The following is a 27,478-nucleotide window of genomic DNA, read 5'->3' on the forward strand; positions in this document are numbered from 1 at the left end:
TGACTAGCCCAGCGACAAACAGTCAGTAAGTTTCTGAGTCTCCTTGACTCCACGTCCACCATATAGCCAACATTAAGATCCTTGCTCTCTCCACCCATCACTCCTCTCAGGCATCTGTAGCAAAGGAAAATGTGAAGCCTTTTGGACTTTCAGAAGGACACATGCTAATTACACCTGTGTGAGAATGCCAGAGCCAGAGAAGACCTTGGAACATTGACTGTCCGTTCTGGAAGGGACTTAATTTTGTAGAGTGTTCTAGTTGGTTGAATACAGAATGGTTGGCTGAAGACTCAAGACAACTTGGTTTTAAATTCTGTCTCTGAGGCATACAGCATGTGTGCCCTTGGGCAAGCCATTCCACATCTCACGGCCCACAAAGCCTTCCACTCAGTCAGTTGATCAATAAGCACCTTTTAGGGGCCACCATGTGCCAGGCTCTGTACTGGGTGCTGGGAATGCAAAGACCAAATGAAGCACTTTTAGAGTTTATAAGTCAAAGATTTACTTACTTTATTAGTGAAATCACAGGCCTTGATCAGAAAATAAACAAAAACATAGAATATTAGATTGAGAAAGGACTTTAGACTATATAACCCCAGGACATAGAATGTCAGGGAACATAGAACATAAAATGTTCCATCTCAAGAGCCTTAGAAACCCCCTCTTTTTACATAGAAAAAAAATAATGCCCAAAGAGACAGGCTTCATTTTAGGTCACTGCTTATTAATAGACACTGTCTTATTTTCTCAAATCATGTAAACTAATTACCTATCTATAACTTCTGTATGTGCTGGATTTTTCTGGATGTGTTCTACTGGATGAGCTGAATTCTCAAGGTAGGCAGCTCATCAAAGGAGATCCTGGGGAAGTAACAGCTGGGGTAACTAATAAAGTTTAAGGAGGAATGATGCCAGTTTATCAAAGCCAAAAAGGGGAGAGAATGAAAAAGATGTAAATTCACCCAGTCCCATTGAAACAGAAAATTCTGCCCAAGCAGGTAACTCCTTAAGCAGGTCCTTGAGTCAGACAAGGTTCTAACTGCTCAAAGTTGTATTTAGTTCTGGGTAGCTGACCCCTTCCCTTACAAATAACCAGGTTTTGGCAAAGGCACAAGTCTGCACATTCCTCCCCCCTCCCCCCAATCCTCTCAGGAAGGCTCAAAAGTTTCAGAGTGTCCTCAGTCCTGCTGGGCTCCACCTCCCATGATCCTTTAGTGCATCCTTCCAACTGGGAAAAAATTACATTTCGCTTGCCAATAAAGACACCTGGGAAATAGGGATAAAGGACAGTATGAATGCAGAATATTGTCATCATTGGACACTGCTGCCTGTTAGCAGATCAAAGACCATCCTATGCCCCTATTACATTTTAAAGCCCCACAGTATTAAGCTGGATATGAAAGGGAGACATTGGAAACTAGGATGAGGGCCAGACAAAAGGGAAAGAACTGAGAGTGGGGAAGAGATTTGGAAGAAGGATGAAGGAGGTAGGCGGTTACAAGTGCTGGAGTGAGTCATGAGCCTTGGGTTCCAGCCCTGTCCCTGGGGCTTACTAGCTGTGAGACCTTGATCTACATGCTTTTCCTCAGTTTCCTCATCTGTAAAATACACATAATGAATGATCCTAGCCCTATCTCCTCAAACTCAAAAAAAATATGATAATACAAGAAAAGATATAGTGTATTTCAAGCACTTTGAACCCAGTGAACATAACCATGAAGGGCTATGAAAATGTGGGCTGTTATTTAATTATCAAGACTTCTCTAATACTTTGATGGGTATGTGAAAATTGTTAATAATTTATTTTTAAGCAGTAGTTCACATTCACTGCAAAGTAATTTAAATATAATTCCTTCTACCAGTGGTGGTAATAAACATTTATAGGCAAGTCTCGAAGACTTATAATTCAGTCATTTTTTCCAGTCATGTCTAACTAACCCATGACCCCTTTTGGGGTTTTCTTGGCAAAGACATTGGAGTGGTTTGCCATTTCCTTCTCCAATTTATTTTACAGATGAGGAACTGAGGGAAGCAGGGTGAAGTGCCTTGTCCAGTGTCACCCAGTCATTAAGTATCTGAGACTAGATTTGAACTCATGAAGTCTCCAAACCTGGCCTATGCACTATGGTATCACCCCCCTAGCACCCTATAACTATAGGTGAGTTATAATGTGTATCATTAGAAGTTTTTCCATACCGGTAATTCTATACACAGATAAAATCACAGACCTGGACCAAAAATTTACTCACTTGCTCCTCTCCTAGAGGGGCAATTTTCAGCACTTTGGCAAGATCCCCATATTTGTCAGTCATAACTATGTGATAGTTACGATGCTAAGAATTGTGGTAAAACTGCTCCCTGCCTTCAAGAAGATCATATTCTAATGGAAGAGATATGCATTTTATTATTTACATACATACCTATATATCTCTGCATATATAACATTTATGGAGCATAAGAGGCAGCTTTTGGTGCAGTGGATAGAGAATTGGGACAGGAAGACCTGTGTTCAAGTCCAGCCCCAGACACTTGCTAGCTCTGTGACCCTGGGTAAGTCACAACCTTATTTGTCTCAGTTCCTTATCTGTAAGAAGACTGAAAGGAGGGAAGGGGTCAGGTTGTAAAAAGGAGAAAGGTTACCTGAGTATCTTGACTGTCTAGCTGCCCTGACCCCTTCCGTGGTTTTGTCCTCCAGGGCCTGGCCTCTTCTCTGTCCGCTGGGGCCTGGCTTTCATCCTGCACATCTCCTTGTTCGTTACTTATTCCCAGCGAGTGGACCTCAGCATCGCCATTGTAGCCATGGTGAACAGCACGGGCCAGCAGATGTCTCTCAATGTCTCTGCAGATGTGTGTCCTGGACCTTCTCCTGCTCCCCCCAACACATCCCAGCCCACAGACATCAAGGTAGTAAACTACTTCCATGGGAGAGGCCTGGCACAGACCCATAACATTAATAGCTTTATCCCCAAAAGCTTTTAGTGCAGTTTTTAGCTTTTTTAAACAAAAAATTATTTCAATTTCCTCAAGTACCTGTAAAAATAATTTTTAACATTTGTATTTTTAAAATTTTTAGTTCCAGATCTTCTCCCTCCCCCTTTCCCCTCTCTCTCCTTAAGAAGGCAAGCAATTTACTATAAATTATACATGTGCAGTCATGCAAAGCCTATTTCCATATTAGTCATGTTGCAAAAGAAAACAGACAAGAAAAATAGAGAAAGTTTTTTAAAAGTATGCTTCCATCTGCATTCAGACTCCATCAGTTTCTTTCTTAGGAGGTGGATAGCATTTGACCTTGTAAGTCCTTCGGAATGGTCTTGGATAATTGCGTTGCTGAGCAGAGCTGGTTCACGCACAGCACAGCGTTACATCTGGGTTCAGTTTCCTTCCTAGCACGCAGATGTTGGAGAGAAGAGCTCTGGGATGGTGGGGTCTTTCCTTTGCTATCACTGAAATTTGTGCCGGGATTCCTGCATGTAGGTTGTACTGTGAACACTTCTGGAATCCTAGAATTTCAGAATGGGAAGGGACTTCAGGGAGGATCTAGGGTAACTCCTACCTGAGCACAAACTCCCTCCACAACATCTCCAGCAAATGGCCATTCTCCTGAAATGCTTCCATATATGGGGAATCAATCATGCAAGGCAGCCCATCCCAACACCAAATTCACTATGCCATATTGCTTCTCCATCTGTCTTCTAGTTATTTACATACATACAGATAAATGTTTAACAACCAGCTCTGGTCTGGGGGGAAGTGTACTGGCACACTTTTAAGTTTAATCAGTGCTATTAATATTTTTTCCATTACTTTCCTGGGCAGTAAGGTGGCACAGTGGATAGAGTACCAGGCCTGGATTCAGGAAGACTCATCTTCCTGATTTCAAATCTGGCCTTAGACACTTCCTAGCTGTGTGACCCTGGGCAAGTCACTTCACCCTGTTTGCCTCAGTTTCCTCATCTGTAAAATGAACTGGAGAAGAAAATGGCAAACCACCCTAATATCTTTGCCAAGAAAGCCCCAAGTGGGGTCACAACAAGTTAGACAAGACTGAAAAATAGCTAAACAGCCATCACTTTCTTGAATCTAGACAGTCAACAAAACAATTAAACCTTGATGTGTATGTAACATTTGTTGATTTCCAAGGTTTCATTGAAAACTGAACATCTGGTTTTCAAGCTGGTCCCAATGTACCTGTGTTCGTGGTATAAAAGCTTACTAAAGGCAGGCGCTGTGTCATTTTTCATCTTTGGAACCCTAATGTCTAGCACATTCCTTTGCACGTTGCAGGTGCTACATAAATGTTTGTTGGGTTGGGTGAATCATTGAGTTCAGCAATGCTGCAGATGGAACTCTTCACCTGAAGCATGTTCTTTGTACTCAACCTGGGTTCCCATTTCCCCACACAATCCCACTGGGCTCGAGGGATTTCATGTCAGTGAGAGGGTTTCTAAGACAGGTGATCAAAGACAGGCAATTCAGGCCAGACCTTCCCAACTGGTCCTTGGACCCTTAACGAGCACCCAAGGTTTGGCAGCTGTGTAGACTCGGCCTAATGTGGCCTGGGCCTTGGACCTGAGGACCACAAGATTTGGGCTGGCGGGCTGCCTTTGATGTTAGTTATATGGCTTTGGACCAAGAGTGGTGGGGACTGGCTGGAGGTTGGTGGCATGTAAGGAAGACTGCATTGAGAGTTAAGGGCAATGGAACAGAGTAGAAAAAGAAGGGAGCTGGTCAGTGTGGTCCCTAAGCTTCCTTCCAGCTCCAATCTTAGTCAGGTTAGATAGCTGCTGACCCTGAAATGTTCCTGTGATCCCAAAGCCTGTGTTCAAATTCTGATGACTACTTTTGACTTCTGTGTCCCTGGACTACTCAATGAACTTCTTTGGGTCTCATGGGACCGTAAATGGATATAAAGATCTAGAGCTAGAAGAGGCAACAGAAGCAAATGAGTCCAACTCCCTTATTTAACAGATAAGGAAAGTGAGTCCCAAAGACGTTGAGTAGCTTACCCAGGGTCACACAACTTGGAAGAGTCAGAAGTGACATTTATACTCAGATTTTTGAGACTACAAATCCACCAACCTGTGGGCTCCTTGGTCTATTTTCTCAGTTTCTTCCTCTATAAAATGAAATGATGATTTCCCAATTCCTTTGTGGGTCTGAATCCTCTGGGCCTCAGTTTCCTAACTTGTAAAAAGAAGACAATAATACTTACATTTGATCATTACAGGGATCAATATAGTAAATGTGGAAATGTGTTTTGCATGATTACACATATATAAGCTGTAGCAAACTGCTTTCTCAGGGAAGGGTGAGGGAAGAGAGAGAGACGGAAATTTGGAACGAAAAAAATTTTTTTAATGAATATTAAAAATCATTTTTATATGTAATTGGAAAAAAGATAAAATGTTATTCAAGAATCAATATAGTAGGTTGAATTTTGGACCTAGGATCAAAAAGACTTGAGTTTGAATTCTATTCCAGACGCTTGTTAACTGTGCTTCCCTGAGCAAACTGCTTAACCCCTCTGGGCCTCAGTTTCCTCAGCTATGAAATGGGGATAATAATAGTGCCTGCCACTCAGGGTTGTTATGAGCATCAAGTGAGATAACACAAAGCCCTTTGAAAACCTAAAATCACATATAAATGCCAGCTATGGTTATTATTGTTATCATTAATATAAAAAGGAGACATAAAGTGCTTTAGTAAGCCATAAATTCATAGAAATGCCTAGTATCATTATCTCTATTCTGTTCTATTATACATTGATTGTACAATTGATTATGCTATATTATGCAATAGCAGTCACTTAATGTTTATTGATTATATTATATTGATCGATAATACTATATTATACATTGATTGTATATTATGCTGCCTTATACGTTTATTGTATTTATATTCTACATTGATGATACTATATTTTCACACTATATTGAACATTACTTATACAATATTTAAGTTGTTCAGTCATTTCAGTCGTGTCTGACTCTCCATGACCCCATTTTGAGATTTTCTTAGCAAAGATACTGGAGTAGTTTGACATTTCCTTCTTCAGTTCATTTGACAGATAAGAAAACTGAGGCAAACAGGGTTAAGTGACTTGCCCAGGATCACCCAGCTAGTAAGTGTCTGAGGTCGGTTTTGAACTAAGGAAGATGAGTCTTCCTGACTCCAGACCCAGTGCTCTATCCCCTGTGCCACCTAGCTGATCCTTGTGCAATATTATACATACTATATTATACACTCACTGTACTATATTATGTATCAATTGTATAATACTAGTATGCTGAATTACACATTTATTATTATGTACTATAATATAGTCATATATCATATCATATCATTGTATCATATCATACATCTCCTATGCTCCCCTAGTCCTTTGACAGGTCTCCCTCTCTTCCAGGCCCCTGTCTATGACTGGACCCCTGAAACTTGTGGACTGCTCTTGAGCTCTTTTTCCTCTGGCTACCTCATCACCCAGATCCCTGGAGGCTACCTCTTGGGTATTGTGGGCTGGAAGCCTGTGCTGGGCATTGGTCTACTCCTCTCCTCTATCCTCAGTCTTCTCGTACCCTCAGCGGCAGAGCTCGGTGTTGTTTATCTTGCCCTAATCCAGGCTTTGAGAGGCCTCTCTCAGGTAAGCACCACATTGGTTTCATCATACATAGAAAGAATCTAGGGCTAGCAGTCAAAAGATTGACTCAGTTCCAAATCTTGTATCTTCAATGTATTGCCCATGTGACCCTGGATTTCTCCACTCAGGAATCTAATGTCTTCATGTGTAAAATGGTGAAATGATAACTAGCTTTTCTATATGCATTACAATCTGCTAAGAACTTTATAAATATAATCTCACTTTATTCTCACAACATGATTTTGAGATAACGTGGAGTAGATACCCTGATTATTCTCATTTTACAGATAAAGTAGATACCATGATTATCCTCACCTTACAGAAGGGGAAACCAAGGCTCAGAGAGGTTAAGTCATTTGCCTAGGGTTGCACAGCTAATAAATGACTGAGATGGGATTAGATTCGGATCTTTCTGAATCAAAATCCAGCTTTCTATCCATTAAATCATCTACTTTCAAAAAGTTTTTGTGAGGGAAGTTACCTTAAAGCCCAATATGAATGTTAGCTATTAGCAGTAGGAACTCAGGACTAAAGCTCTCATGCTGAAAGGGACCTTGGAGGCCCACTACACCAACCTCCTCATTTTCCAAATGAGGAAATTGTGGCCCAGGGAAGTTAAGTGACCTTCCCAAGATCATACAGATGGTACTAGGGGTGGGATTTGAACTTGGGTCTTTTGATTTCAGAACCATTGCTTTTTCTAATATACCATAGCAGTAATATTGGGCCATAATTACTCACAGGTATCTTCTACTGTTGTTTTCACTGTTTCCTATATGGACTTATTCCGTATGTGAGCACATCCTATCCATGGTTCTTTACAACTTTAGTGCCCCCATGCTCTATTTCTATTTCCTCCATCCACACATGGGAGCAAGGAGTACCGAAGCATCACTGATGATAGGGAGAGGCCACCCTAGAAACACTGACCAAGCTCATTCATTTCACATCTGTTGGCTGTCTTCCTTCCACTAATCTCTACTGGCTTTCTCATTACTGGCTGCTTTAGCTAGGTTTCCCACTAGACCATCTGTATGCAGGCTTATTACCACTACATCTTTGGGCCTCAGTTTTCTCAAGTGCCAAAAGAAGGGATTGAACTAGACATTGGCTAGAATTGACATCGTAGTACTGATAATATATTATTATGCTAGCTAGATGAGCTAGCTCTGTATGATAATACAGTCAGATGAAGAAACCCTTAGGAAATCTGACTGCAAGTTGAAGGAAGGCAGTACTTAGGATGATGGAGGTGGGAAGCAGGGAGAGGGTATGATGTGATCAAGACAGATTCCATACTCCAGAAGGAATCTGGAGTAGATGTGACAAAGTAATGATGCCAGTGGTAACAATAACGATAAACGTGGTGGACAATTCTTCTCCGGCATTTCTCCCTGGGCTGTTGATAGTTTCCAATGAGAAAATGTGCTTTAAAGTGCTTTGTAACCACCAAGAGAGTAATGAGCATTAACAACAAGAATAATAATAACTAAATATTTCTGGTATTTCAAGGCTTTTGAATGTTTCACGACCTTTTAATATGTATTACATGGCATAATACACATATTATTTCATTGATCTTCACAAAAACAGATAGAGGTAGATGCTGTTATTATCCCTATCTTACAGATGAGGAAACTAAGGTACAGAGTGGTTAAATGACATTCCCAAGGTAACAGAATTAGTGTAGTAATAGTAGTAGTAGTAGTAGTAGTAGTAGTAGTAGTAGTAGTAGTAGTAGTATCAGCTGCTAGCATTTATATATGCTTTAAAGTTTGGAAAGCATTTTATGTGTGTTATGTCATTCGATCCTTACAACAACTCTGGGAGGTAGGTGCTAATATTATTATCACCATTTTACAGATGAGGAAACTGAGGCAGATAGGGGTTAAGTGACTTAAAGTCACACAGCTTGTATGGTGTCTGAGGCAAGATTTGAACTCAGGTCTTCTTGATTCCCTATGATATAAAATAATAATATTATTGCTATTGCACAGGAATCTAAAGGGTTAAATATACTATTGGGCTTAGAGGAAGCCTTGTCCTTTCTTAGTGCTCTTTTTGGAAGCCAAATAGACTCTTGCTGTTGGGTTTTACCATTTCATTTTTCTTTCCCCACCTCTCTTGTTCCTTGTTCATGAATGAAGGCAGAGGAGATGTAGTTAGGATGGCCCAAAATGGAAGTATACATGGAGCGGTGGGAGGAGTTCTGGACTGGGCACTGGGAAACTGAGATTTTCGTCCCTTTGGGTAGGGCCCTTCCCCCTCTGAGATTCAGTTTTCTCATTTGTACAATGAAGAGGTTGGACTAGACTCTCCCTAAGATTTCTTCGAGTTCTAACGTTCTACGTTCTATGTCCCTTTCAGCACTAACATTATAGTTGCACATTCTCTGTTCTGTGGTCCCTCCTAGCTCTGATATTCTCTGTTTGTAAACTTCTAACTCAAACTTTACTCTTTTAAACAAGCTTTGGAGACATAAAATGCACCATGACAGCAGGGGGAAGATGGTTTTGCTTCTTTGGATTTCTCTAAGATGATAAGTTGCAGACAAGGTACAAACCTGCCATCAGGAAATGTAGTTTCCTCACCCAGGAATCCTGTGTAACCATGAAACCACAGGGTCAGTTCCCATCCCTGTCGCTCTTCTCCCTTAGACCTCCCCACTTCCAAATGCAGATAATGCAGAACTGAATTATCACCTTTGCAGCGGGAGTAACCAGGTTGCTTTGCCATCCACAACAGGGTGTGATCTTCCCAGCAGTTTATACTCTCTGGACAAAGTGGGCCCCACCTCAGGAACTCACCTGCCTCATGAATTTTGCAGATGCTGGTAAGAAAGATCTTGCTCTTGGTTATTTCTCTAGACCTCCATTTTCTCAGCTGTAAAATAAGAGAGTTGGACTATGTGCTCTCTGAGGTCCTGGACAATTATTTACTCATTATTTTCTAAGATCCCTCCCAGCTGCGCTCTGGGAGACTAGAACATAGGAGACTTTCCACTCTTAATATCTACATTTTAAAGATCCTTTAAACTCTGATACATTTTCAGGAACCCTCCCAGCCCTGACATTCTGTGTTCTAAAACATTCCTATAGTTCTGACACTTTGTATTCTAAGGTCCCTCCCAGCCCTTACATTCTGTGTTCTAAGGTTCCCCCAGCCCTGATATTCTGTGTTCTAAGGTCCCTCCTAGCACTGATTTTGTGGGTTCTAAGGGCCCTCCTAGGTCTGACATTCTGTGTTCTCTGACTTCTCTCAGCACTGAGATTCTATATTCCTTCCCAGGTACCACACTAGGGACCTTCTTCACCCTGATGGTGGGAGGCATCACTTGCCAGATCCTGGGGTGGCCTGCCTTTTTCTACATCTTTGGTAAGTCATCAACCAGGTATTTCTGTGTTGACCTTTTCAGGTACAAAGAACCCCCTTCCCTTCTCCTCCCAGCAGCCAAAGTTGAGATCAATAATCACCAAAGAGTGTCCAAAGCAAACATAGGAAAAAGAAGTATTTTGTGGTTATGTTCAATGCAATTGAATACTCTCAAGTTCACTGGCTTAGCTGGTAGATATGAGTGAGACCCAGTCAGGTCCTAGGGAAAAAGGGGCATCTTTTTAGGGGAAGGCTATAATAATAGAGAGAAGAACAGAATGGGGAGTTTGTGGCAAGAGAGCTGAATCTGGATTCGAGTCCAGACTCAGGAGCCCCTAGAGGGGACGTTAGCCATCATGGAATCCAAGTGCCTGTTTCTGCAGATGAGGAAACACAAGCCCACAGAGGTCAGGTGACTTGCTTAGGGCCAATCAGAGAATACGTATCAGAGCCAGCAATTGTATCTATGTGTCCTAAATCTGATATTGCCAGCCCTACACCATGATGCCTACATGATCTGTAAATTAATTATTTTTCTCTTTGCTGAGCCCATATTAAAAATTCTGAATCTTAACCTTCCAATTCAGTAACCAATATAATAGCACAGGAAATTGTATTAAGATTTAGGAAATCTAGGTTTTTATCTGGGCTCTTCTACTTCCTAGCTATGTGACCTTGGGAAAATCTCCTGACCTCTCTGGGCCTTTATATATATAGGAATTAGAATATTTGTATCCTAGAGGCCAAAAAAAAACCAAAAAACAAAAACCAGATCAAAGAAAAGGACCTATCTGTACACAAATATTTATAACAGCTCTTTTGTGGTGGCCAAAAACTGGAAATGAAGGGGATCCCCATCAATTAGGGAATGGCTGAACAAGTTGTGGTACATGAATGTAATGAAATGTGTGTGTGTTCATCCTTCATTGTCGAAGAAGACCATGCCATCAGAGAAATGATGACATGACTTGCACTTGACTTTGTTTTGAGTGAGGGAGGGCTGTGCAGGTCACCAGCCTCACTTCTCCTCCAGAGCCATCTGAAACCAGTGACTAGATATTCATCAGGATGACTGGAGATGACCCAGGATGAGGCAGTTGGGGTTAAGTGACTTGCTCAAGGTCACAGAGCTAGTGAGTGTCAAGTGTCTGAGGTGAGATTTGAACTCAGGTCCTCCTGACTCCTGCACTGGTGCTCTATCCACTGTACCACCTAGCTGCCCCTAATTTGTTTATAGTATCAATATGTATACCTAGATCATGTACCCATTTGGACTTTATTCTTGTGTACAGTATCAGGCATTGGTCTATGCCTAGTTTCCACCACATTGTTATCCAGTTTTCCCAACAATTTTTGTCAAACAGGGAGTTCTTATTCCAGAAGCTGGGGTCGTATATTCATTGACTACTGTGTCTTGAGTACCTAACCTATTCCACTGGTCTACCCTTCTGTTCTTAGCCAGTACCAAGTGCTTTTCATAATTACTGCTTTATTACTATTGTGCTAAAAGAAATGGTGAGCAGGATGGTTTTAGAAAAATGTGGGAAGTCTTATATGAATGGATCAAAGTGAAGTGAGCAGAACCAGGAGAACATTCTATGTAGTAACAGCAATACTGTACAATGATCAACGGTGAAAGGCTTAATTATTCTCAGCAGTGCAATGATCCACAATTCTGAAGGCCTTATGATGAAAAATGCTATGTGTTTTTGAAAAATGTTTATTTAGTATTTTATTTTTTTCCCAGTTACACATAAAAGCAATTTTCAACAAAACTTTGAATTCTAAGTTCCTTCCTTTCCTCCCTTCCCACCCCACTGAAAAGGCAAGCAATCCAATATAGGTTATACATGTGCAGTCATGAGAAACATATTCATAATTGTCATGTTGTGAAAGAAAGCATAGACCAAAAAAACTCAAGAAAAATTTTTAAAAGTTTTTAAAAAGTATGTTTCAATTTGTAGTCAGACACCATCAGTTCTTTCTCTGAGATGGATAGTAAAAAATACTAGGTCTTTTTTTAAAAATTAATTAATTAATTTTTAGTTTTCAACATTCACTTACATAAGGTTTTGAGTTTTAAATTTTCTTCTCCTTCTTCTCCTCCCCCCTCCCTAAGATGGTGTGCAATCTGATATAGGCTCTACATACACATTCATATTAAACGTATTTTTACATTAGTCATGATGTAAAGAAGAAGTAGAACTAATGGGAAGAACCATGAGAAAGAAAAACCAAACAAAAGAAAAAGAGAGCAAATAGTACGCTTTTATATGCATTCTTTCTCTGGATGTGGATAGCATTTTCCACCATGAGTCTTTTGGAACTGAATTAGATCCTTGCATTGCTAAGTAGAGATAAGTCTATCAAAGTCAGTCATTGTACAATGTGGCTGTTACTGTATACAGTGTTTTCCTGGTTTGGCTCACTTCACTCAGCATCAGTTCATATGTCTTTTCAGGTTTTTCTGAAATCTGTTAGTCATTTTTTATAGCACAATAGTATTCCATTACATTCATATACCACAACTTGTTTAGCCATTCCCCAACTAATGGACATCCCCTCAATTTCTAATTCTTTGCCACATGGAAAGAAAAAAATGCAATGTCTTAAAAAACTGTTTTACAGAGAATTCACACAAGGCAAGTGCTCACCTTTATGTCAGAAAAAGTGATACAAAGCGGTGTCTCTGAAGAACTTTGGAATCAATTATGAGACATTGGCACAGGACCATCCATAATGACATGTCCACATCAATGAAGGCACCGTGCTCTATGGGCAAAGCAGAATAAAAGTAGCTTTAAAAAAACAAGATGCACAAATTTAGAGAAATCTCCATTCCAAATGTTCATATGTATTATTTGTACCCCACCTATGGTTGAGTTTTCCAAGGTTGTATCAGTCTGATCTGTCACATTTGGACACACTGTACATTGACCCTGACATGGTGATGTCATTTTGGTCATCTCCAATTAAGAAAGACAACAACCATAGCTGCCTTCCCAAGGGAAGGGGGAGGGATGAGAAGCAGGGAGAAAATTTGAAATTCAATTTTTTTTTTAAATGAATGTTCAAAAAATTTTAATGTAATTGGGAAATATTTAATAAAATAAATAAAAATACTTCTAACTCATTAGGAAAAAAGAATATCTGCCCTGTCTCCCTCCTAGGGTTGTGGTAAGGCCCACATCAGTAAAGGAAAGTCCTTTGGGGAGCATGGTAGTGTTTTCCCATGAAAAACATTCCTTTTTCTTGTCTCTGCTCACTAGGAGGTGTGAGCTGTGTCTGGTGCGTGCTTTGGTTCTTTCTGGTGTTTGAAGATCCTGACAGTCATCCATGCATCAGTACCATGGAGAAGGAGTATATCACATCAGCCTCAACTCAGAAGGTAGGGGATGTACCTTTTTTTAGCCTTGTTATGGCCTGAGCTTAGAAATGGGGACAGGACTCTTCACAGACTATCCCAGTAAAGATCCCCTTTAAAAAAAATCCCTGATCTCATTTGATCCCAACTCCAACAGCAAGAAGTAGGTGGTGTGAGTATTATTATCCCCATTTCACAGAAGAAAAAACTGAGATTCAGGTGAAACAAGGTCATATCATTATCAAGCGACAGAGTCAGGACTTCAAGTCAAGTCTTCAAACTTGCAAGTCCAGCGTTGCTGAGCATTAGATGGTTTTACTAAGAGGATTTCTCTTCCCAGGGCCCCTGCCACAGCTGGTCACTGCCTCTGTTCTCTATGCTGAAATGCGGGCCACTATGGGCCATTGCAGTTGCCTATTTCTGTTGTGACTGGCTCTTTTACACCCTGCTGACCCTGCTTCCTATGTACCTAAACCGCATTCTTCACCTGGACACTGGAGAGGTGAGAGCCACCATGGCCCCCCATGGCCCTGCCTTCCCTTGGGCATCATCAGCTAAGTTCCCATCATCGAAGAAGAGAGGGAGGAACGTTAGATCAATTTACTGCCCAACACTCGCTGTTTAGAGCTGAGCAAACTGGGAAACCAAGCCTTAGCTCCAAACAAACTGTCTGCCTTTCCTCCTTTCTTCTTTGTTCTTTTTCCCTCCTCTTCCTCCCTCTCTAACTTCCAGGGTTCTTAGACTGTACAGGATTTTCTTCCACTTCCCTTGTGTTCTTGGACAACTTGATACCCACCTCCTGATTCCAGGGGGCCTTTTGGCCCTGGGTTATTCCTTAGAGTGGCTTCCTGAGTGCCCCTCCATACGTTGGGAACTGGCTGGGTCATATAGGCACAGGGCTCCTGGGAGACTTCTTAGTAGCCAAGAGCCTGCTCCAGTTGGGTACGATGAGGAAACTCTTCACCACTCTGGGTAAGAATGGGCCTGATGCCCCTGGGTCTCTCCCCACCCCCACCTCCCTTTTCCCATCCCCTTCTGAGACCTGTGGGTCAGTCCATCTGGACATATTCAAGTGGGCCCTGGACACATGATGCATCCGTTTAAAAGGGAGGTCTGGGTGGACTGTGTATGAGCCAGCACACATCTTGTGCTTGCACTGAGCAAGTATTTGTGGAATAAATGAATGAAGGAGTGAAGGAGAAAGGGCCTAAATAGGGAAGAGGAGCATGAGAAATGGACAGAGAATGGGAGTGCGCAGAAGGAAGAAGGAAGAGATCCCAGGTGAATCAAGAAGAGAGGTTAGAAGCAGAGGAAATGCTGTCCCTGTGTCTTTCCCAAGGGATGCTGTGCCCAGCAGCCCTAGTGCTCGTGGTGTCTTACATTGGCTGCAATTACATCGCCGCTGTCATTCTCTTCACTCTCTCCATGACCCTCATCAGCATGACCGGGGCTGGCTTTGCTGTGAATCTCTTGGATGTTGCCCCCAGGTCAGTCTCTGCCTCCTCTTTTCTGAATGGTGTTTCCCTACCCTTGTCTGTACTCAGAACCCTGCCAGGTGTCACAAAAAGGTGAGAGGGTCAAGGATGCCTAACAAATTGAATGTTTTTCAGTTAGTCAGTCAATAAGCATTAATTGTCTACTCTGTGCCAGGCAGGGCAGCTAGGTGGCACAGTGGATAGAGTGCCAGGCCTGGAGTCAGGAAGACCTGAGTTTAAATCTGACCTCAGACACTTATTAGCTATGACCCTGGGCAAATCATTTAACCTGTTTGCCTAAATTTCTTCATCTGTAAAATGAACTGGAGAAGGAAATGGCAAACTATTCCAGCATCTCTGCCAAGAAGACCCCAAGTGGGATCACAAAAAAATTGGAAATGAATGAACAACACGTACCAGGCATTGGACAAGCGTTGGAGATACAAAAAGTGGTAGAAGACATTCCTGGCCCTTGAGCTCCTAATATAATGATTCCAATGGACCATCAAAGTTTCCTATTTAGGGGCCTACTCTATCCCTCAGTACTGTTCCCTCCACACCAAGATTGAGCTTTCTGAGGGCAGGAACCTTTTTTGGTCTCCCCCTCAGGGCTGGACACACAGTAGAGAATCACTGAAAAGTTGGTGAATGGAAGAAGAAAACGTTCGTTGGCCTCTGATGTTCTTTTTTCCCTCACCCAGGTACGCAGGCTTCCTGCATGGAGTCATTAACACCCTAGCCAATCTCTCAGGAATGGTGGCACCCAGTGTGGCTGGATTCCTCAACAGTCAGGTAACTAGAAAGAGAACAGCCTTCCCACAGCAATCCCAGAAGGGTGCAGCTGATATCATCCCCACTTTATAGGTGGAGAAACTGAGGCCCAGCTACTCCAGCCTGAACCCATCCCCCTAAAGACCATCCCCAAATGCCTTAGCCCAAACCTCACCTATCCATATCCTGCCAATCCTTCCCAACAATGCTTGCTCAGGACCTTGGGCCTGGCCATCTGCCCTGTGGCTCCAGTTCAGGACCACCGTGACTTTCTGTCTACACTGAAACGGAATTTTCTGCAGGAGTTGTTTCCCCCAATGAAAAGGTGAACTCTGAGAGCAGAAACTGTCTTGGGTTCTCTTTGTATTCCTAGAGTTTTCCACAGTGCTTTGCACATAGTAAGTGCTTATTAATGCTCCTTGTCTGTGAGTATAGTGGGCATTTCACTGCACCACACCAATAAAAGGTTCTATGGCCTCATCAGAACAGTCCATGGACTGGACATCTGGAGACCAGGGTTCTAGTCCTTACTGTGCCATTAAACAAATGTGTGGTCCTGGGAAGGTCACTTCCTTTTTCTCTGGGCCTGATTGTCCTCATCTCCTTATTTTCCTTCAAGGCTGAGTTCAAACATGGTTTCTCTTGAACCTTTCCCAGTGCCCCCCAGTGGTTAGGACTTTCTCCCACCTCAGATTTCCTGATCACTTACCCTTCTGTAAAGTTATATCCCTCCAATAAAATGTGATCTCCTTGAGGGCAGGGTCCATTTCATTTCTGTCTTTGTATCCCAAGCCCCTAGCGTAGTTCCGTAGCATGGAACGTAATTGAATCTATAAAATCTTCCAGCTCTAAAATTTTATGTTCTAAGTGCCTTCCAAGCCCTGATATCCCACATTCTAAGGGATCTCCCAGCTCTGACATCCTGTGTTTTAAGGGCCCTCCCACCTCTGAAACCCAAGGTCTAAATTCTCTTTGAATGCTAAATCTAAGTACTACCATGATGTTCTATGTCCCAATGTTCTATGTCTAAGGGTTTTTTTAACTTTAATTCCTTTGCACGATGAGGTGAGAGAGGGAGGGAAGAGGCATTTATTAAGTGCCTGCTATGTGCCGGGCACTGAGCTGAGCACTTTACAAGTATTATCTTGGCCATGGAACATTACCCACACATGTAGACCTTTAGGACTTGTTTATTGAGCTCTCTAGAAGAAGAGAGGGTGGGCTTGGAGGCAGGGCCATGGGCCTTCGTTGAGTTAGTGTTAGGACAGCTGCCCTTTACCCCAACTGGTGCCCAAGCTCTTCCCTGAACCCTCATGAATCTCCTTCCTGAATGGATCATTCTCCTTTCAGCCCCTGCCACAAGTTCCCATCTCTCTCCCTTTCAATCCCATGGGATGACGGTCTTCACTCAGGACCCCGTGGGCAGCCAGCCTGGGGTGAAGCTTCCATTCTCCCTTGAGTTGGGCCGGCGCCTATGGTTTCATGAACCTGACTGCCCTGTTTTGGTTCGCAGGACACCCTGCCTGGCTGGAGGAATGTCTTCTTTCTGTCAGGAGCCATTAACCTATGTGGGGTGATCTTCTACCTCATCTTTGGCCGTGCAGACATCCAAGACTGGGCAAGAGTAGACAGCATCCCATGATGAGGGGCAGCCCAAGGGGAGCCTGTTGCCCACCCTGCTGCTGTGGGGAGAAGAAAATACCGAGCTTGGAGGGAAGGGACTTGGGGGCTTAATAAATGTTGGGGGTGTAAGCTCAGTTCCATGTGGATAGTCTCAGGCAGGTAAAAGTGAGGACTTCTAAACCTTAGAGTTCTCATGAGTTCCCCCAGGGAACAGCTGGGAACTGAGGTGTGAGACCCGGGCTATCTCGTGCATTTCTGCCTCTTCCCTGTGGGAAACTTGCTGGGGAGAGCATCCCCGCCCCTGAGATTAATCCATGGTCTGAGCACACCTATTGTTGTCTAAGGGCTGAGAACAGGCATGGTATTCACGTGCAAACTATGCGGGAGAGCTTAAGTAGGGTCAGGAAAGCCTGAAGGCGCTCTTCGCCCTGAGGGGCCCTTAGAGGACAGAAGGCCCCTCTCCCCTCTCCCCTCTCCCCTCTCTCACTCCCACTTCCATTCTCTTACTGTAAGATCTTTGCCTCCTTGGGAAGAGGATTCCTCTCTCCTAAGGAAGAATTCACCCTGCACATGTAACCAAGACCCTGAATAAAGCCTAACCCTTGTTCGACTCTGGAAAGTCTCTTCTCTCATACGTTTATCTGGTTTGGCCAGCCGAAGACCTGCGACAGGTAAGGAAAGACTCAGGTAGCCCTTAGGCCTCTAGGCCTGACAAATAAATGCTTAGTGGATTGATCTCTGGTCCCAGCCCTGCCTCTGACTTGGTATGTGATCTTGGTCAAGTAACTTCCTTTCACTCCTATCTATCAAACAAGAGGATAGGGACATCCCTCCTCCTGTTAGAGAAGAGGAAGAGGTGGGATGCTGTATATCAGAAAGGCTGTCCTGGGCCAGGGAAATCTACCTTACTGTTTGTCTTTGTTTTCAGGGAGGGTTCAAGGCAGTGGAGGATATTGGGAAATGACTAGTGTGAAAACAAAAGACATTAATAAAGCTGTTGGGTTTTTTTAAAAGCAAGAAGTTTGGACTAGCTGGTTCCTAACATGCTTCTGCACTCTACAAGCCTTTGTCTAGGGCCTCTCCCAGCTCTGACACCCTGTGTTCTAAGGGTTTTCGCAGCTCTGACAGTCTATGCTTCTACATAATACTTCATATATCTTTGGTACCGACTGATACCATTTATGAGAAATACTTTTCAGGATTCCTCCAAAAAGTGGAGCAGAACAGAGGGTCCAGGGAGGCCCCGCAGGCAGTCTGGAGCAAACTGCCAACCTAGACAGGCCACATACGGTTTGTTAGCCTGGCCATGTACATGGTGGCTCATCACCATCAGGACAGTTCACTATTGAGGGATGAATTTTGTCACCAACTCACTTTATGACACCCAAATCTCCTGGGAATGAAGGGTGAGTTCCTGTGCCACAAAAGGAAATATTGCCCTGGATAAAATTAGGGTCATGTGAAATACTGAAAAGCATGGTGATGTGGAAAGTGTTAGATCAGGAGTCCAAAGGACTAGATTCAAATCTCTACTACTTCCATCCTGTGTGACCTTGGAGAAGTCAATTCAATCAATCAACACACATTTGTTTAACACCCACTGTTTGAGAAATGGGTGACTAGGTAGTAGTAGCACAGCATTCCAGGCCTGGAGTCAGGAAGACCTGAGTTCAAATCTAGCTTCAGATTCTTATTAGCTGTGTGACCCTGGGCAAGTCACTTAACCCCTTTTTATCTCAGTTCCTCATATGTAAAATGAGGGGCTTGGATTAGATCACCTCTGAAGCCTCTTCTAGATCTATGATACTATGACCAGATTACTTCTGAGACTCCTTTGAACCATAATAATCTCTGAGTTTAAGAAAAGGGGTATAGTAAGTGCTGAGACAAGAAAGTTTGACATGACTAGGTCGGGATTTGAAAACAATACCCTATTCCCTTGGTATTACTGCCTGTCTATATCTCTGGTTCTTCATTGTAACAGCCACAGAGAACAGGGTTTTCTACCAGTAAAAAAAAATTGTTTATTCATCAAAAGCCATTCTAAAAAACATTCTTCAAATCCTTCCTTGATGGTAATAAATTATTTCGGGGAATACCCTTTGTAAAGAAGCTGATTTGGGTGTTTTGGGAGGATGGTGTTTGTTATGTTTAAAACCAAATATATAAAAGATGAAAGTGCACTTTATTGCAACCCAGGGGCTGCCTACCTAATTGGTTCCCTCTCTTGGTTCTAAGGGTAAAAATTCTTGAGTGTCCACCTCTCCATTTAAGACCGGAGATCTTATAAAAAAACTAACTTTGAAAGACTTGGGAACTGAACCATGAGTCCAGGGGACTGATGAGAAAGCATGCTGCCTCTTTCCGGACAAGAGGAAATAGCATCAAGATGCTTGATTGAATATTATGAAGCTTTTATGTATTTACTTTTTGTTTAGTTAGCCTGGGGGAGGAAAGAGAGAGAGAAAATAAATATTTTAATTAAGTTTAAAGAGAACCAAAACTATCCCAAAGATCTCTGGGTATCAACGAAAAAAAAGCCAACGGGCTATAATCAAGAGTTGACTTGGAAAAATAGACTGTTTCTCCAAGGCATACATAACATTCAATGTGATGAAAGTACAGTTTCATGATGAACAATTAAAGAACGCGTTCCAAAGGCTTGTCATCTCATGTAATATAAGTAGTTTCAGCAAAAGGACATACTGGATTTTTTAATAATTTTTTATAATTTTATAATTTATTATAAACCTAAATACAAAATGAAAAAAGAAAAAAAATGCCATTCGCACAGCAGAACATGAGACGATTCAATATAAAGCAATAAATTTCCATTTCAAGAAAACTATATAATAAACGCTACACATTATTTTCAAAGCAGCCTAGCTTTTCTTTGTTTCCTCACTGGTTTTCTTTTGCTCTCTGCTGTGCACTTTTTACTTTATTTCTTTTCCTACCCTCCAAGAAGGCTACAATTAAGTGCAGATATATATTTAGATATATATAGAGAGAGAGAGATACACACACACATATATATAGTTATATATACGCATGCACATATATGAGCATATATACTCACATACGTATATGTGAGATCATACTGTGGTTATTTCCACCTGTCGTCTGTTTCTCTGAAGGTGGATAGCATCTTCCTTTATAGGTCCAAGTCTTTCCATGTTTTTCTAAATCAACCAGCTCGTTGTTTCCTACACCACAGCGACATTCTAACCCAATCCCATCCTATCTGAGAGACTGACTAGAAAAGTCTCCCCCAATTTTCTTCATTCTTTCTATTCTTGGTTATAGAGGTTTTATTTATACAAGAAAATTTGAATTTAAAATAATCAAAATTATTCATTTTATACTTCAATAATGCTCTCACCTTATACTTCAAGGTCTGATGTTGCTGACTCTACTTCCTTTACATCTTTTTTTCCTCCTGTTTTCTTTGAAGTTCCTGACTTTTTGTTCTTTCAAATGAACTTCATTAGGATATATTGAATGGTAAAAATAAAAAGTTAAAGATATAAATTTTAAAAACCAGGGGTCTTCAAATTAGATATTTGCAAAGTGCTTAGCACCCTTCTTGATCCAGAGTAAGTACTATATAAGTGCTAGTGACAAAGCTATGTAGCACATTGGATAGAGGGCTGGGCGTGGAGTCCAGAAGACCTGAGTACAGTGACTGGGAATGTCACCCAACCTTTGTGTGCCTCAGTTTCCTCAAGGGGATAATAATAGTACCTACCCTGTAGGTTTGTTGGGAGAATCAAATAAGATAATGTTTGTACCCACTTAGCACAGTACCTGGTAGATAGTAGGCACTTAATACATGCTTATTCCTTCCCTGTCCCCTTCAAGCAAAAACTGAATGACCTAGTCTTGGCTTGTCTAGTAAATCTTCTGTATTACTAAAAAACATTCATATAGCAGCTTAAAGTTTACAAAACTCCTTACGTACTTAATCTCATTTGAGTCTCACAACTTTTTGAGGTAAGTAGTGTTATTCTCATTTGGCAGAAGAAGAAACTGAGGCACACACAACTAGTAGTGTCTGAAGCAGGATTTGAACCCGTCTTCCAAGACTAGCTCCAGCATTCTCTATATCAACTAATCAAGCAACAAGCATTTCCTAACGGCCCATTTGTGCCAGGCACTCTGGCAATCAAATATGGGTGGGGAGAAACACAAAAATAAAAATGAAATGCACCTCTCCTCCTGAAGCTCACATTCAGTTGGGGGATAAGCATAGGCAAAAGGAAAAGTAGGTAATGGTAGTGAGCAAGGTTCTGGCCCCTAGGAAGAATCAGGAAAGACTTCGTGAAGACAGTGGTCCTCAGCTGGAGTTCAGCTTTGAAGGCAGCTGCCCACATGGGTCAGCCCTGAGATCCCTGAGCCCCTGGATCCAGATGGCTTTGCCCTTGGCTTACAGACCCCAGGGAGTGGCCTGTGAGTGCTCAGTGGGTGGATCTGGGAGGGCTGGGGTGACCTGGCAGGAGGCAGGTGGTTCTGAGCTGTGGCAGAACTCGCTGCCAGTGGCTGGCAATTCCTGTGAATACTTGCTGAACTAGAAGAGAGGGCTGAAGGAGCAAAGAGTAAGGGGCCCCTGGGTCTAAGGGCAAGAGTGTCAAGGGCCAGTCCTCCAGAGCTTTTTCCTAGGCAGGAGGGCATGTGCATGGTTGAGAAAGGAACCTGGTTCAAGCCTGAGTATGGTGCCTTCTTCTTCATTTCATTAGTCCTGCCCTGCCCCTGGCCAATCCTTCCTTCTCACCCTGGTGGCCTGTCTCCCCCTACATTCTTGCATTCTTCCTCCCCCCCACTCCCAGTCAACCTTGGCCAAGCAGAAGTCTTGATCTCTGAGGTCTCTATCCTTCCCTCCCCTCTCTCTCCTCACTCCATCCAATAGCCTCCACCATGAGGAAAAAAAAGATGCCATCAACACTGTGGTCACGTGGACTCCAGAAAGTCCACCAGCACCTCTTCTATAAATGCAGAGGGATTGACCCTCAGGCACTTACTAGCTGTGTAACCCTGGGCAAGTCACTTTACCCTGTTTGCTTCAGTTTCCTCATTTGTAAAAAATGAGCTAGAGAAGGAAATGGCAAACTGCTCCAGTAACTTTGCCAACAAAATCCCCAAATCATGAAGAGTTGGACGTCACTGAAACAAGTGAATAACGACTCCAATCACTACGCCTCATTGGCTCTCAGTCTATGATATTAGGATTATCATTGATGCTTGGAATTAACACATCATAGTTTTTCCTCCCCAAAAGTGATTTTTCTAATGCCTTTGAGCATGTGTGTGTGTTTGGAAAATCAGAAAAATCTACACTTCCCATCCTTGGGAAAGTTTCAAATTGGGAATTCTTGTCCCCTCACTCCCTCCTTCTCTTCTTGCTTTCTCTTGTCCTGGTATCCATCAGTCACATACATTGGTGTCATCCTTTCCTGCCACCCCCTTAAGCTGTAGATCTAGATCTCTTCTCCCTTTAATTGCAATTCTCCTAGGAAGAATTATCCACCTTCTATGACTCTCCTTCCTCACTACTCACTCACTTCCCAGCTCTTAGCGATTTGGCCTCAGAGCCCACCACTCTACTGAATGTATTCTTCCTGATGTCTCCAACTAACTTCGTAATCATGAAAATCTAGAGTGGTTTTTTCTAGTCCTCCTGGACATTTCTGTAGTATCTGATACATGGATACAAACCCCTTTCTCCTCCTTACACTCTCCTCCCTTGAGTTAGCTGACTCTACTGTCTTCCTTTTTTGACCTTTCCTTCAAAGAAGAGCTGCCTTTGAATCATCCATTTATGGTACCTCCCTTGCCCAAGCCTCAGGTCTCATACCTCTTCTAATAATGATAACTGACTAGATATATGTATATACACATACATACTTATATACATGTATGTATATGTATGTATATATGTATGTGTGTATATACACACATATATGTATTATATATGCATACATACAGTGATTTAAGGTTTGTGAAGCATTTAATTATATTGTCTCATTTGATACAACAACCCCATGAAGTAAATACCAAGACCAGGGGTTGGGAGCCTACAGCCTCAAGTCCACATGTGGCCCTCTAGGTCCTCAAGTACAGTGCTGCAGGTTCCCCACCCCTGACCAAGACTGTGACGCTCCATTTTACAGGTGAAGAACCTGAGGCATGCTCAGAAATATTAAGTCCAGAGGTGAGACTTGAAGTACAGTGCCCTAACCACTTGGCACACTGCTTCTCTCTACTTAGCTCCTTGGAGATCTCATCTATTCCCTTGAGTTCAATTTTCACCTCCATGCAGCTGGTTCCCCCAATCTATACATGTAGTCCCAGTCTCTTTCCTGACTCCTAGGCCTCCATTTCCCTGGGATAAACTCAAGAAGTAAAATTGAACTACATCTCCTCCCCCCCCCAAAAAAACAACCACTCTTCTCTGCACTCCTGTTACTTCTATCAATGCTAATACTACCATCCCAGGCTTTCAGGATCAGATCACTGGACTTTTAATTTTTCTTTTTCCTTATTCCCCTTGACCCAACCAGTTGCCAATTCTACCTCTCTCCTGTATCCTTTTCTTTCTATTCACATGATGAGCACGCTAAATCAGGGCCTCACACTTCTCACAGGCACTAAAGGTCTCTCCGTTTCTGCTGCTTCCCCTCCCCAGTCCATCTGTACCTGCCAAAAAGATTTCTCCTGATAAACACACAGACCTGAGTATCACATTTCTCTGCCCCCCCCCCAAATTTATTGTTTCCTTTTTTTTCTCAGACATTTACTAGCTGTGTGACCTTGGGCAAGTCATTTAGCTTCTGTTTGCCTCAGTTTCCTCATGTGTAAAATGATCTGGAGAAGGAAATGGTAAACCACTCCAGTATCTTTACGAAGAAAACTCCAAATGGAGTCATGAGGAGTTGGACTTGACTGAAATGACTGAACAATACTTTTCCTACAGAGTAAAATAAAAACTCCTTTAAGTTGGCATTCAAGGCTTTTTACAATCTGATTGCCCACATATCTTTCCAGCTTCCTTTTACATTATTCCCTTAAATGTTGACATTCTGGCTAATTCTAGACCACTTGGACAGGGAGGTAGCACACTAGAAAGAGTAAGTCAGGAAGACTTGAGTTCAGATCTGACCTCAGACACTTAGAATCTCTGATCTTGGGCAAGTCACTTAACCTCTGTTTGCCTCAGTTTCCTCAACTATAAAATGGGGATAATAACATGACCTACCTCAAAGGGTTGTTGTGAGATTCAAATGAGGAAATAATTGTAAAGGGCTTAGCACATTGCTTGGCATATAGTAGGTGCTATATAAATGCTTATTCCCTTCTCTCCTACTACTTGTGTTCAGACTCAACATTCTATCTCTCATCTCCATAGGTTCAGACAGACTATTCTCCATGCCTGGAATGTACTTTCCAGCCTTACTGTACATCATTCTCCTTTTATGTGCTCTTTGGTTTAGCCAAACTGGTCTCCTTGTTATTCTTTATGCATGGTCCATCTCCCATCTCTGCATCTTTGCACTGGCAGTCCCCCACACCTTGGTTACCCTCCCTCCTTACCTCTTCCTTTTAGAATCCCTTGTTTCCTTCAAAGTTCAGCTCAGCTCCAGTCTCTTACATGAGGCCTTTCCTGATCCCATCTCCCCTTCTAAAATTATCATGTTTTCATCTTACATATTCTCATCTGCATACATGCTATCTCTCAGATAGAATATAAGATCATTGAGGGCAAAGACCATTTCTGTTTTAGCTAGACACCCCAAGTACCTAAAATAGTGCCAGCTACATCAACATGAGTAGTCATCTCTACTTTTCCTTGACTCTTGCAGGAAGCTTTCTGGTTAAGTCCTCACCATCCCACCCTCCTCAGATTTTCCCAGAGTACTCTGCAGCATCCCTCCTTTATTCCCCCTGCCCCCATCACATCTGACCTTGTACCTTACCTGTTTGTACACAGGTCACATTGTTACCCCTGATTCTCAGTTGGGGAAGCCCATTAAGGACAGCAGCTGTTTTATTCTTTCATCTTTGTTTCCCTTGGCACCTACTTCAGAGCCTGGCACCAAGGAAGCATTCAGTAAACTTTTGTTTAAATCTAATTTCCTCAGGCCATTGTTATTTGAGGCAGGTGGTGAACTTATGGTTGATTATGCCATCTTATGCATTCTAAACCTTGGAAGGAAGGTGAAAGGTAACCTGGAAAAATGGATAGACCTCGGAACTTGGAGTCAGGAAGTGGCATGTTCAAATCCTGCCCAAGACACTTGCCAACTGTGTGACCTTATGGAAGACATATTTCACTTCTGCGTGACTCAGTTTCCTCATCTATAAAATGAGAGGGTTAAACTTAACTTCTAAGGTCTCTCCCAGTTTTAAATCTATGATCCTATAAATTTCCCCAGGTCACACAACCAGTAAGTGATAGAATTGGGACTCAGATTTAGATGATATAATTCCAAGCACCATATACTTTTCACTAGATCACAAAATACCGTCCTTTTTTGTTGTTCAGTTGTTTCAGTTAGTGTCTGACATCTTGTGTTACCATTTGGGGTTTTCTTGGCAAAGACACTGGAATGATTTGCCATTTCCTTCTCCAGTAGATTAAGGCAAACAGAGGTTAAATAACTCGCCCAAGGTCACACAGCTAGTAAGTGTCTGAGATTAGATTTGAACTCAGGTCTTCCAGACTCCAGGCCCAGTGCTTTGTTCATTATGGTGCTACTTAGCTGCCTCTTAGAGAGACATACATGTGACTAATATGCAGTGTTCCAAAAAGACTCGGTGTAGTTTTATGTTTTAAAAAATAAAAACAAACACAAAACCCAGCTGTGCCAAGACTTTTAGGATACCTTGTTTTTGTACCAAAGATGCACTAAACAAAACGTTAGAAGGAGGTGGAATGGGAGAGAGGGAGGTAGAGGTTCTTCCTGATCAGGGAAGGTTGCTTAGAGGATTTGGCATTTGAATTAGGTGGGGATTTTTATTTTTAATTTTTTAAATTGAATTAGATTTTACAAGATGGATAGGAGTTCAGCTAGTGGAGGAAAGCAGGGAGGATGTCTCAAGCATGGGGAACAAACCAGAGGAAAATGGGAAAGTCCCAGGCCCAGCTCACAAACTTGTAAGCAAAGCTTCTTGTATAAAGGTCTAGAGAAGGGTGAACTATTTTCCTAAGCAAAGCCATCCAACAAGAGGAGCTGGGTGCTGGCCCTCTTACTAGGCCCCTTTTATCACTTTATGGATTTCATCTCTATGGGGCTAACTGTCTACTTACCACCTCATCACTTCCCACCCTCTCCTCCCACCATGAAGTATACACATATACACAGTATTAACTGGGACGCAAAGGACAGGGACTTTATCTGGGATTTTATTGGTACTCCCAGACGAGGCAAGTCCCTTCACCAATACCGGTTGGCACCTTCTCTACAACTTTATAATCATAGAGTTGCCTGAGAGGTCGAGTAATGTGCCTAAGATTGCACTGCCTCCATGTAACAGAGATAGGACTTGGACTGAGGTTTTCCTGGCTTTGAAGCCAGCTTTCAACTACGCCACACTGGTAATGAATATGAATAACTGGTGTTTTTCTTGTTCAGTTATTTTTTTTTTAATACTGTCAGACTCTTTGTGACCCCATTTGGGGTTTTCTTAACAGAGATATTGGAGTGGTTTGCCATGTCCTTTTCCTGCTCTTTTGACAGATAAGGCAACTGAGGCAAACAGGGTGAGGTGACTTGTCCAGGGTCACATAGCTAGGCCAGGGTCACATAGCTAGGAAGTATCTGAGGCTAAATTTGAACTCAGGAAGGTAAGTCTTCCTGACTCCAGACCTGGCACAATGCACCACTTAGCTGCCTTCGAATAACTGATGACAGCTAATTAATAAAACACTTTTGTAACACTTTACGAAACAATTTACCTATCTCATTTGAGCCTGCCAACCACCTTGTGGTAGGTCCAGCACGTAGGATTATCTCCACTTTACAGGAAGAAGACTGAGGTTCTGAAGTTAAGTGGTTACCCGGAATGTCAAAGGCAGGATTTAAACTCAGGTCTGTTTGAGTATTTGGTATTCTAGTCATTATATCATATTGTCTCCCAAACTGTGACATCCCCCAACCACCACCTCCACCCCCTGCCCTAAGATTTCTATGCCAGTGGGGAACTAAAATGCCCAAGGAAGAAATCTCCACATTTTGT

The 27,478-nt window shown here is 42.4% G+C and overlaps 1 protein-coding gene and 1 long non-coding RNA gene across 7 annotated transcripts in view; one reads left to right on the plus strand and one right to left on the minus strand.

Moving 5' to 3' along the window:
- LOC140504393 (probable small intestine urate exporter) overlaps positions 1 to 17,864 on the plus strand; it is a 102,467-nt gene extending 84,603 nt beyond the window's left edge. For 3 of the 4 annotated variants that reach the window (XM_072609270.1, XM_072609268.1, XM_072609269.1), the window contains exons 3-12: positions 2,696 to 2,904; positions 6,410 to 6,643; positions 9,386 to 9,473; positions 9,929 to 10,015; positions 13,282 to 13,400; positions 13,717 to 13,878; positions 14,216 to 14,348; positions 14,716 to 14,863; positions 15,553 to 15,643; positions 17,136 to 17,864. In XM_072609270.1, coding sequence (XP_072465371.1) covers positions 2,696 to 2,904; positions 6,410 to 6,643; positions 9,386 to 9,473; positions 9,929 to 10,015; positions 13,282 to 13,400; positions 13,717 to 13,878; positions 14,216 to 14,348; positions 14,716 to 14,863; positions 15,553 to 15,643; positions 17,136 to 17,264 — 1,400 coding nt within the window. In that variant the 3' untranslated portion in view covers positions 17,265 to 17,864. The remainder of the gene's footprint in view (positions 1 to 2,695; positions 2,905 to 6,409; positions 6,644 to 9,385; positions 9,474 to 9,928; positions 10,016 to 13,281; positions 13,401 to 13,716; positions 13,879 to 14,215; positions 14,349 to 14,715; positions 14,864 to 15,552; positions 15,644 to 17,135) is intronic. The other variant, XM_072609271.1, reaches the window with a different exon arrangement.
- Positions 511 to 9,535, minus strand: LOC140504394 (uncharacterized). Of its 3 annotated transcripts, none has more exons than XR_011967087.1 (5): positions 9,448 to 9,521; positions 9,204 to 9,240; positions 5,083 to 5,187; positions 2,641 to 3,503; positions 511 to 1,266 (listed from the first exon to the last, which is right to left on the minus strand). It is a non-coding gene; the product is annotated as an uncharacterized lncRNA (long non-coding RNA). The 3 variants fall into 3 exon arrangements; XR_011967085.1 differs by lacking the exon at positions 9,448 to 9,521 and adding an exon at positions 9,343 to 9,432; XR_011967086.1 differs by lacking the exon at positions 9,204 to 9,240 and having other exon boundaries at positions 9,448 to 9,535.
- Positions 17,865 to 27,478: the final 9,614 nt, after the last annotated feature.

Source organism: Notamacropus eugenii, chromosome 5, assembly GCF_028372415.1.
Source record: "Notamacropus eugenii isolate mMacEug1 chromosome 5, mMacEug1.pri_v2, whole genome shotgun sequence".
Taxonomy (NCBI): Eukaryota; Metazoa; Chordata; class Mammalia; order Diprotodontia; family Macropodidae; genus Notamacropus; species Notamacropus eugenii.